This window comes from Hipposideros armiger, unplaced genomic scaffold, assembly GCF_001890085.2.
Source record: "Hipposideros armiger isolate ML-2016 unplaced genomic scaffold, ASM189008v1 scaffold_128, whole genome shotgun sequence".
In the NCBI taxonomy this organism is placed as follows: domain Eukaryota; kingdom Metazoa; phylum Chordata; class Mammalia; order Chiroptera; family Hipposideridae; genus Hipposideros; species Hipposideros armiger.
Genome location: NW_017731478.1, coordinates 669,044 through 679,366, shown reverse-complemented (window position 1 = coordinate 679,366; position 10,323 = coordinate 669,044). Strand labels below are relative to the sequence as shown.

The 10,323-nt window shown below is 52.9% G+C and overlaps 1 protein-coding gene across 1 annotated transcript in view; it reads right to left on the bottom strand.

The window, feature by feature from the left end:
- The window catches only part of SCARB1 (scavenger receptor class B member 1), a 41,480-nt gene that overhangs the window by 7,891 nt on the left and 23,266 nt on the right, over positions 1-10,323 (bottom strand). The window contains exons 9-11 of the mRNA XM_019648880.1: positions 7,901-7,974; positions 4,741-4,792; positions 3,724-3,870 (exon numbers count right to left, since the gene is read on the bottom strand). Coding sequence (XP_019504425.1) covers positions 3,724-3,870; positions 4,741-4,792; positions 7,901-7,974 — 273 coding nt within the window. The remainder of the gene's footprint in view (positions 1-3,723; positions 3,871-4,740; positions 4,793-7,900; positions 7,975-10,323) is intronic.

The window sequence follows — 10,323 nt, the reverse complement described above, 5'->3', positions numbered from 1 at the left end:
CAGCTCTGCCTGTCACACCCCCTGGCAGGACTCTCTCTCCTGAGACCTCAGCACTAGTGGGATCCGGCCCAGGAGGGCTCCCCACGCACTATGTTTCTGGCAGGTAGGTTGCCAGGAAACATCAAGGCGCCGTTAAATTTCAGTTTCAGGGGACAATGAATAGGTCTTCAGCGTAACCACGTCCCGATAACTGCAGGGGACACACTTCTGCCAAAAATGATCCGCTGTGGACCTGAAATTCAAACTTAACTGGGCACCCTTTTGTTGTTGTTTCTTCACTGTTTGGGGTATTGCACTGGTTTTGCTCAGCCCGCAGCCCTACCCTCAGGCCAGGACCTGCAGTATATAGCTGCCTACACCTGCACCTGGCCTCCCTAACCTGATCTTGCACAGAAGATACCAGCCCACAGGACACTAGTCGCCCCCCATCTCCACCTGCCCTGGGATAGAAGAAACTGCCATTCACTCGGAACCTAAGAAGGGCGGTTCCTCCAAAAGCCAAACACACAAACACGTATTTCCAGTCTGTAGACACTCCAGGTGAAGTTTAAGCTGAAGAAATGTGTCAGATCCAAAGAGTTTCAAAGCCGCCAGAGTTCTACTCACTACGGGAGGGGAGGCGGGGAGGACGAGGCATTACCTGGTACCCACCTACAGTCTTGCTTCTTGCAGAACTGTCCCCTTGGGAGCTGATGTCATCAAGGATTCAGAATAGGCCTGCATGGCCTCCTTATCCTGTGAGCCCTTTTTACTACTACTCCAAAATAAATAGCATCTCTCCTAGAAGATAACCAAGCTAATTTATAGTTGACGTTGCAGCTAAACACAAAAGGCTTTACACAGTTCTTTTGATTTTTCAAGAAGCAAAGGGTAGGATGCAGAATTCCAGATTGCAACCACCGTTAATGATTGGAGGTGGCTGAGATTTGGGGAGTCACGTCGCCCTTCATCAAAGGCCAGTCTCTCCAGGAAACGCGCTTGGTCGGACAGACAGGCCAAGCTGAAAAGGGGTCTGTCCACCTGAAAGTTTAGGCTGTGGACGGGAATCCAGGTGGGGAACAGGCCGCGGTGTGGGCGGGGTGGATTGGCCACGAATCAGTGGGTAGAGCAGGTGGCAGGTGTTAAATCAACCAGACACAGAGATTTTTCTGTTAAAAGAATTTTGTTGTTTTTTTGTTCTGGTTTTTTTTTTTTAAAGAATGACTTGAGAAGAAAAATTTCTCTGAAGAGAAATTAAAATGCACGGAGTTTGCCAGCATGCAATCTTTTTGTTGGGTTTTTTTTTCAATCGGGACAAACAGAAACATGTTAAGGCCTAACCCCCGCTAAGCCAAAAAATACATAACGGGATAAATTTCAATTATTTGGCCTCCCGTGAAACCTGCAAGGAGGGGGCCTCAACTGTGTCACCGAGAAACAATGGCGTTCTCATTGGGTTTGGGGACCGGCACTGATCTGGGGGGCGAGGCAGGGAAGGGGCCCAAGCCACCATTTCACATGGTATCGCCACTCTCCTCGCTGTCCGCCTTCTGATGGACAATTAGGAGAGAGACAGAGGGGACAGGAGGTGGAGGCTGCCTTGGCCTCCGCCCCTGCTCCAGCCCCTCAACAGCGGGTCGCCTGGGCACCCCGCATGTGACTGTGTGTGTCTTCACCAGTGGAAGCCCACCCAGGGTGGCGTCCGTGGGCTGGGGGCATTGGCTTCTGGTCCCTTCCGCCCTCCCACCATAACTGAAGTCAGAAAACTGTAGGGAGCTCCCATCTGCTGACTGGAGTGACAGCCCTGCTTGCCTGGCAGTTGCTGGGACAAGTGACACGAGGATAGGGGCACCCAACGGTCTCATTACACCCAATGATCGTCAGGGGTTCGAATATCCGAGGCAGCGATGGGGCGAGAGCTGGCAACCTCACACCAGTGCCAACCTTTCCCGCCCCCCCCCCAGGAGGGGGATTTGGGAAGGTAATCAGGTAAGGAACTGAAAGCCCAGATTAAGAGCCTGGGAAGGTTTATTATAGTGTCAGCAAGCAAGCAAGTGTGCAAGCGGCCCCCAAGAAAGAGACAGAGCTGTTTCCAAAGCTGACGAAAGGAAGGCATTGTGGGTGGTCCAGGGGCAGCAGGGGGCTGGGCAGCACCCGCCACCACGGCCCAGCCTGGGGCCCCAGGACAAGGTGGGGGCCGCCAAGGTGGCTTTCTGGTGCATAGAGCCAAAACGGCCTCTCAGGACTCCCTGCCACTGAGCAGTGTCCCTTCCCCACCACGGAGCTGCTCACCCATCGCCGCCACTGCCCTGGGAGCCCGTGGTCACAGGCCTTGTCACCTATGACTGCAGTACATGCTCATCTTGCCCACTGGCGTCCAGACCTCAAGTCATTTCTCTATCCCCGAAACTCTGCATGGTGCCTTGAAAAAAGGACGCTGCTCACCAAAGGGGTATCATTGATGCCACGAATGAATGAAGGAATGAATGACACCAAGTATGTGTTGTGCCCCCTCTTCTTCCTGCCTCTAGAGGGTGGGTGCCTCAGGGCCCTCTCCATCTATGCGCCCACCCTGGTCCCACCACCTTCACTCACCTGGGTCTCCTCACTGGTCCCCCTGCTTCCGCCCCGCCCACCCAAGGACCTAGTCACCATACAGCTGCTGACCCTTAAAGCTTCCACTGGCTTCCTGTCACCCCTGGAATCAGTTCCAAGCGGTTCGCCCGGCATTACGGGGCCCAGCGTGATCTGCCCCCTCTCAGACACCACCTTCTACTCCTATCCACACTCCTATGGTTCCCTTCCAGCCACCCTGGCCCTACCGGATCGCTTCCAGAATGCTTCCAACATCCCTGCCTCAGGGTCTTCGCACTAGCCGTTCCTTCAAGTGGGACACTTTCCGTGCCGAGTGCTCCCTTAGCATTCACATCTAAGCTTCAATTCTACCTCTGAAGAGAAGCCTTTCCTGACTGTCTCTCTAGTTGTCCCCAGCCACCTGGGACGCTGTGCCCTCCCATCCAGTACCCACGTGTGGCTGTTGAGCCTTTGAAATGGAGCGAGTCCAAATCAGCACCCACTGTATGCGTAAAATACATACTAGATTTCAAAGACTTAACATGAAACCAAACAAAATATTAATGCCTGTTTTCTATATTGATGACATGTTGCCACGATCGTATTTGGGATATAGTCAAGTTAAATAACACATGATGAAAGTTAATTTTTTTACTTAACGTGGCTATGAGAAAATTTAAATTTAAAGTCACACACATGGCTCATGGTGTATTTCTACTGGGCGGTACCGCTCTAGCCTATCACGTTTTCTATCATCTTTATCACCAGTGAAATGGTCTTTTGTTTATTTGCTTGGTTTTCATCTGTCTCCCCGACTGGAAAGCCAGCCCCCCTACACCCCTCCCACCCGGGAGCAGGGGCTGCACCTGACAGAGCCTGGCACCCAGAAGGTACTGACTTGATGAACAAACCACTCAAGTACCAGGTCTCATAACCCAAAACCCACCAGCAGCCCCTCCAAGGGAGGGTCCCCAGGCTCCCAGAACAGGCAGAGAAGTGGCAATGCAGGGTACAGGAGATGCAAGGACCCAGTGATAGCTCCCCGCCTCCAGACACAGACCCAGGCTGAGGGCGTCCTCGGGCACAGCAGAAGGGACGGCTAGAAGCCCTTTTCCCCAGCAAGCAAGCAGTGGGCCGCTCGGCCCAGGCCGTGCTCCGGCCACCACCTACTTGGTTCCGGATTTGGTAGACGACGGGGATGAAGAGCAGGACACAGCCCAGGGCAAGGAGGACATACTGCGCGTAGTGTAGCACCTTGGGCATCAATACCAGCTGGATATAGAATGTCTGAAGGGTCTCACCCTCCATGGCCCCTCTCTGGGGAGGGAGAATGACAAAAAAATGGGCTGAGGCCACACACAGATGCCACCCCACGCCCCATCCCTCTTCCCACCCCCACTTCCTCATCTCAAGTCCGCTGGCCAAAGTGTTGGATGGAGCCTGCAGGAGGCCTCCCTTTCTTCCCGGACCGCACAAGGATACTACATTTCCCAGACTCCCTTGCAGTTGGGCAAGGCCATGTGATCAAATTCTGGCCAATGGGACGTGGGCACAGGAATGTTACACCTTCCACACCTGGCCCGTGAAAACCTTCCAGGTGATTCTCTCCATCACTTTCCCCAACCACTGAACGCGGGGTGAATTCTGAGGGCCTCAAGGGGGGTAAGACCACAAGATGGAAGGAGCCTGGCCGACCCTGAGTGGCTGGGTGGAGCAGAGCCCCGCCTCCCACCAGCACCCATCAGACTGTGATGGGAACTTGACATTCGGAGGCTGCCTGCGCTGGCCCTGAGCTCACCCAGATTGAAAACAAGCTAGGCCACAAGGAACCCTAACAAGCGAGGGGAAAGTTCAAGTGAAAAGCTGACACCCTGAAAACCAACTTCTCTTGTCTCAGAAGCTGTGGAGCCCGTTTAAAAAGCCAGTACACCCCTGGGGCTGGGGCTTTCCAGTTCCTGGCAGCTTCTGTCTTCCCCATCTCAAGGGACTCGGAGGCGTAACTGACAAAGTGCCTGTAGAAGGTGAGGTTGCTCGTAGGCTGCTCGGGGTCCCCCAGGCCAGCTCCCTTGGCCCAGCCCCCCACCCTCCACTAACAGGCCCCTGCCTCAAATGCCCACACTGGCTCCTCACTGGGGTCCCAGATGCCACGCCCAAGGGCGCCCAGTGCAGGGAGAGAGGTGACCTTACCTCTTCAAACCACAGCAGCGGCAGGACCACCGGCTCTATCTTCCCGGTTTGTCTGGAAACAAGTGAGACAAAGCCAGTGAGAAGTTTCGTCAGGGTGTTTTCCATCAGGCGACTTTGGACATGGGGTCAGACGCCAGAGTCAGGAGCGACTCGATGGGTGCAGGCTTGAGAAATGGGTATGTTCTGGCCGGGAGCAGCCTGACAAATCGGACAAGACCTTTTTCAATTAAAAACTCACATCTCCTAGGTGGCAGGGGCAGCCCATGACATAGCCGACAGCCAGTTGTCCCTTTTAGAAAGAGAACCCCAATTTTATTCAGGATGGCGATGCACCCAGCCAACAAACAGTGTGGCTTATGCTGACCACCTGTTTTCCTTCGGGGACTCTGGGACTCGGGTGCCAGGCAGAGGGTGCCTGGGTGACCAGCCCCCCATAAACACCCTGGGCGCTGAGTCTCTAATGGGCTTCCCTGCTAGATGACATTTCACACATGTTGTCACAGCTCGCTGCTGGTAAGGACACCCAGTGTGACTCTCCTGGGAGAAGATTCTAGAAGACAGAGCCTGGTTTCCTCCCAGCATTCCTTTGCTAGTTTTGCTTTGAGTCCTTTCGCTGGAATAAACCACATGCTGGGTCCTGTGAGTCTTCCCAGCAAATCATCAAGTCTGAGCGTGGTCTTGGGGACCCAGGCACAGCCACTTACTCGCTCACCGTGTGACCTCAGCCATCTCCTCTGTAAAATGGGGCTTTTAACGGATTCCTCACAGGGCTCTAAGTGAGGGCTGGGCGACACGAGCAAAGTGCTGAGAAAAACGCCCGGCATAGAACAAGTGCCCCATGTGTATCGTTCTTGTTGTTGGCAGCCGCCATGAATGGTGGCCACACAAATATTCTGTAGCTTTCCCATCCTTGGCTCTGCCGAAAGACACCGCCGTACGGAGGAGAGATGGAACTCAGCACAGGAACCAGACTCGGCACAAAAGGCCAAATCCTCGATCGCAACCCTCCAAAACCTCTCGGGCCACCGAGTAAGGAGAGCACTGTGCAGTGTGATGAATTTACACAGCATCACCCACAGAGGAGAGAGACAACGGGATGGCCGTTCGCTTTGGCTCTTTTATCTGCGCTTGGAAGAACTGATGTAAATGTAATGCACACAGCATTTCATCTCAAGATAAAGATCTTGTGAGCAAACAGCACAAAATTCCTAGACAAGGCACAGCTGACCAGCTCTGCTTCTGGGCGGCAGGGTCTCCAGACCTTTCCCACGGCCATTCCTCATCAGCCCTCCAGAGGGCGACATGCACTGCGGTTGGGACCAGCTCCCTTGAGACCAGCGCTCCAGCTGGCAGGGGCCATCAGGCAGCTGTGCAGCCGTCATTCTCAACAGATGGGGACACGGAAGGCCAGGGAGGTCAGGGTAGCAGCCCGGCACCCCCCAACTGGCAGAATCCAGCAGTCGAGCTGATGGCTTGAGCAGCCTTGATGGAGAATCTGAATTCGCTCTCCCAACAGGTGAAAACTGAGGGAGCTCATGTTAAAATCCAGACATTTGAAAATGCGACGGATGGGGCCACACTGGCTCCTTCCTCTGGTGCTGGGCAGGGGCGGCCCTTGGCCCCGGCCCCACCCAGCCAGCGCAGCTGCTCTGAGTCACCTGTCCGCCCCAGGGTATCTGCGTTAGCAGACCAGGTGCCAAGTGCCCTGGGCCCCGGAGCGCCAGCCTGGGCGGCAGACACCTGGCATGCACGTGGTGCTGTTCCATCGCCCGTACATCCTTCAAGCACAAACCCTCTGAGCAGCCTCCGCATGTGAAAATAAAAAGGCAGGTGGGCGTGTAGACGCACTTGCACTTTTCCCTCCTTGTCGCTCTCGGACAGAGGGCTGTTCCTTCCGGCTGAGAGGAGGTTCACAGTGCAGAACAGGTGCCCACATTTCCGCTGCCCAGAAATCTTTCTAGGAGAATTTTTGTTGTTGTTAATGAAACGATGTCAATTATGCTGAGAAGTACAGTCATTGACATAAGGACGAACCCGTGCTCTGTCAAAACGTGATGTTGTAATGAGGCTTGGCAAGGATGTGAAGCGGGGGGTCTCTCCTACACTGTTGGGGGGAATGCAAATGGGGCAGCCACTGTGGGAAACAATCCTGCAGTTCCTCAAACGCTTAAACATCAACTTCCCATATGACCCAGCAATCCTGCTCCTTGGCAGGCCCAAGAGAAATGCGAGTGTTTGTTCACAGAGAAGTTTATACATGAATATTCACAGTAGCGTTATTCACAATGGCTAAAAAAATCAAAACAACCCAAATGTCCATCAGCTAATAAATAAAACATCATCTGTCCATACCATGGAGTATTTTATAGTCTATACAAAAGATGAAACAATGACACACACTACAACATAGAAGAGTCTTGAAAACATGATGCTGAATGAAAGAAGCCAATCCCCAATAGGACCAGATATTAGATGATTCCACTTACAGGACATGTCAGGAAGAGGCAAATCCATAGAGACAGGAAGTAGATTAGGGGTTGCCTAGGACTGAGGGAAACGGGGAGTGACTGCTAATGGGGAAGGGGCTTCTTTTGGGGGTTGATGGAAACGATCTAAAAGTGATCGCGGTCATGGTCGCACGGCTCTGTGACCAATCTGCTACAATCACTGAATTGTACATTTTTAAAGGGTAGGTGTTATACATGTGAATTAAATCTCAATAAAGCTGTTACTCAAAAAAACCGAAACAAGAAAATTCGTGCTTAAAAAATTCCTCCCGTAGAGTGAATCGTCGCAGTTATGAATGCTGCCTGGTAAGTTTCAAACACTTGGCTTTGCCTGGACTTAATTTCTGCCACTCTGTTGAGTGGGAAACTGCTTGGATGGAAGATTCGGGCTAAACTGGGGGGCAAATGTTAAGAGGGAAGAAAAAGGCAGTTCTGGGGCAGGATGTCCAGGTGTGGATGTGGCCCTGGCCCAGAGCTAGGGCCCCCCCCCCCCGTTAAGGTAACAATCACAGGGGCCAGATTCCACACCCAGTAGGGCCGGCTCCCTCCCCCAGACCCCAGTCCCTGGGGAGGTGGCTGGAGTCCCGAGTCCCTGCTCTCTGAGTCCCTGCTCTCTGAACGGCATGGCAGTCCCGCTCCGTGGCCCCACTCACCCGATGCCTTTGATGGCCTTGATGTAGAGGCTCAGCTGCAGTTTCACAGAGCAGTTCATGGGGATTCCTGTGACCTGTGACAACACACACAGTGAGGGGAGTGGCCCCAGGGACACCTGCAAACTCCCCCTCTCCCTTGTCCTGCTCAAGAGGGTGGGCATTCCAGCTCAGCTGCCCAGGCACTGAGGTCTCTACTGGCTCTAAACCCTAAACGGTAAACACACGCTTCCCAAACGGCTCTTTCATCCATGACCTCGAGGGACCCCGTCTAGAGAGCGAGCCTCTCCCTAGGTGGAAAAATCCTAATCCTTCTGGCCTGCTGCTTCCCCAAGCAGAATGACCTTTTTTCAGTCACCACCCCTCCCCCACCAATCAAACAAAATAGATTTGCGTGTTGAGACAGTCTCTTATCAATTCACCCTCCACATTTCCTGATCATCTCCAACCTAATGACATGTCCCCCTTGTTTATTTTTATGGTGGCCTTCTTTTTACGGAGAATTTTTAAATTTCCAATTTGAGGTAGTGATACAAAAAGCTTTCTTTGTGTAGAATCTACTTTTTTTTTTTTTTAACGAGACACCTTTTTAAAATAATAAATAAATAACAGAAGTGACAGACATAGGACCAAAATCAGGAAGGTTCTGGAGTGAAGTGAGGAAACTGCAGTGAAAAGGGAGCCAGGTTTGAGGCCAGGGGATGACCACCCTGCTTTTCAGCTCTGACTCATTTCCTCATTTGTTAAATGGAGACGCCCCACCCACCCCACCTCACAGGGTTTCTGCAAAGGACAAGTAAGGTCTGCAGGCCAGCCACACTCAGTCCATCAACGTCTGCTGTCACCCCGTCCTGGTGGAAAAGCCCAGCATTCTGACCACCTCCAGGGCCCCCACGGCAGAGAGGAGCAGGTCAAAGGCCGTGCTCCCAGGACCTCAGGAACCTGGTGGGATGGGAGGGAGGTCCCCTGTGTGCAGAAAAGTGCCAACAGCAGGCCGAGGCTGCCCTCCTTACGACAGGCGGCTGGTGAGCTTGGCCCCTGGCTGGCCTCTGGGAACCTGCGATTCGTTTCGGGAAGCGTTCCCTCCGTTCCTGATCAGAGGGGCTCACTGCGCCTACACTCCCTGTGCAAACTGTGGCTTATGCTGACCGCCTGCTTTCCTTCGGGAACACTGGGATTTGGGGGCCAGGCAGAGGTGACCAGCCCCCGAAAAATATACCAGTGGGTGCGGAGTCTTCCCTGCTGTGACACATGTTGTCACAACTCAGTTGCTAGGGAATTAAGCACATCCTGTGCGATTCCCCTGGGGGCTGGTGCCTGGTCGCCCCAGACTTCATCCCAGCGCCTTTTCCTGCTGCTGACTGGGCTTTGTGTCCTTTTGCTGGAATACACCTTGACCCTGAACATGATCATATGCTGAATCCTGCCCGTCCTCCTAGCAAGTCATCCAACTTGGGGGTGGCCCCTTCCACTCTCTCAAACAGACTCGACATCCTGAGGTCAAGGCCACTTCCTCCCCTCCTTGGCTTGTTCCTCCAGCTGCTGTCAGGACACCTCTCGGTGGACAAAGCCCCGCCTGCTCCCCCCGCAGAAACGTGGACCCGGGACCCCACCGCTGTCGCCACACCCTGCCCGGGATTCAGGAGCAGAAAAGAAGCCACAACAGAAGCAGCTTCCACGGGCATTCTAACAGGCAGCAAATTCACCCCATGATCAGACTCCACCAAGTGCCCAACAATAAGAAAATGCAAGGCCACTTCCTCTCCCTGCTCCCTCCATGACCTAAAACAAGAGAACAAGGAGAGGCCAGCTGTGTGCATCTCTGTGGCCTCCCAGATGTAACTGCCTGTTTCTCAATATGGGGGTGGGAGGGTGGGAAACTCACGCACTGCAATGAAAGTCACCAGCGGGAAGAGCGAAGAGATTGAGTCATTGCTGGAATTCCTCAGAAGCCAGCAGAGAGACAGTGGGGGCAGTACGATAAATGAACCACGAGAAAAGGTGCACGTCATCTGCTAGCTTTACCATAAAAACCTTTTAAAAGCTGGTGAAAATTTTAAAACAGTAGGGAAAAGCCTTAGCATTTCTAACAATAAAGAACAAATGTAACAGAGGACACATAGTATATTAATATGAATTAATACCCACATAATTAATAGTAACTGTGTATTAACACGGGACATAATGCCGTGGGTATTAGAAGGTTTGGTGTTAGAAGGCCTATGTTTGAATTCAGCCTTATCCCTTACTTTCTCTCCATCATTTATCAAACCCACGTTTACTGAGATACTGCTACCACTGTGCTAACTGCTAGAATTCTAAGTAATTAACAAGGCAGAAGAGGCCCTTCCCTTAGGGGGCAAACGATCCCAGTTACTAGCTGTGTCCCTTAAGCTATGTGGACTGCAGCTCCCCCATCTGCAAGA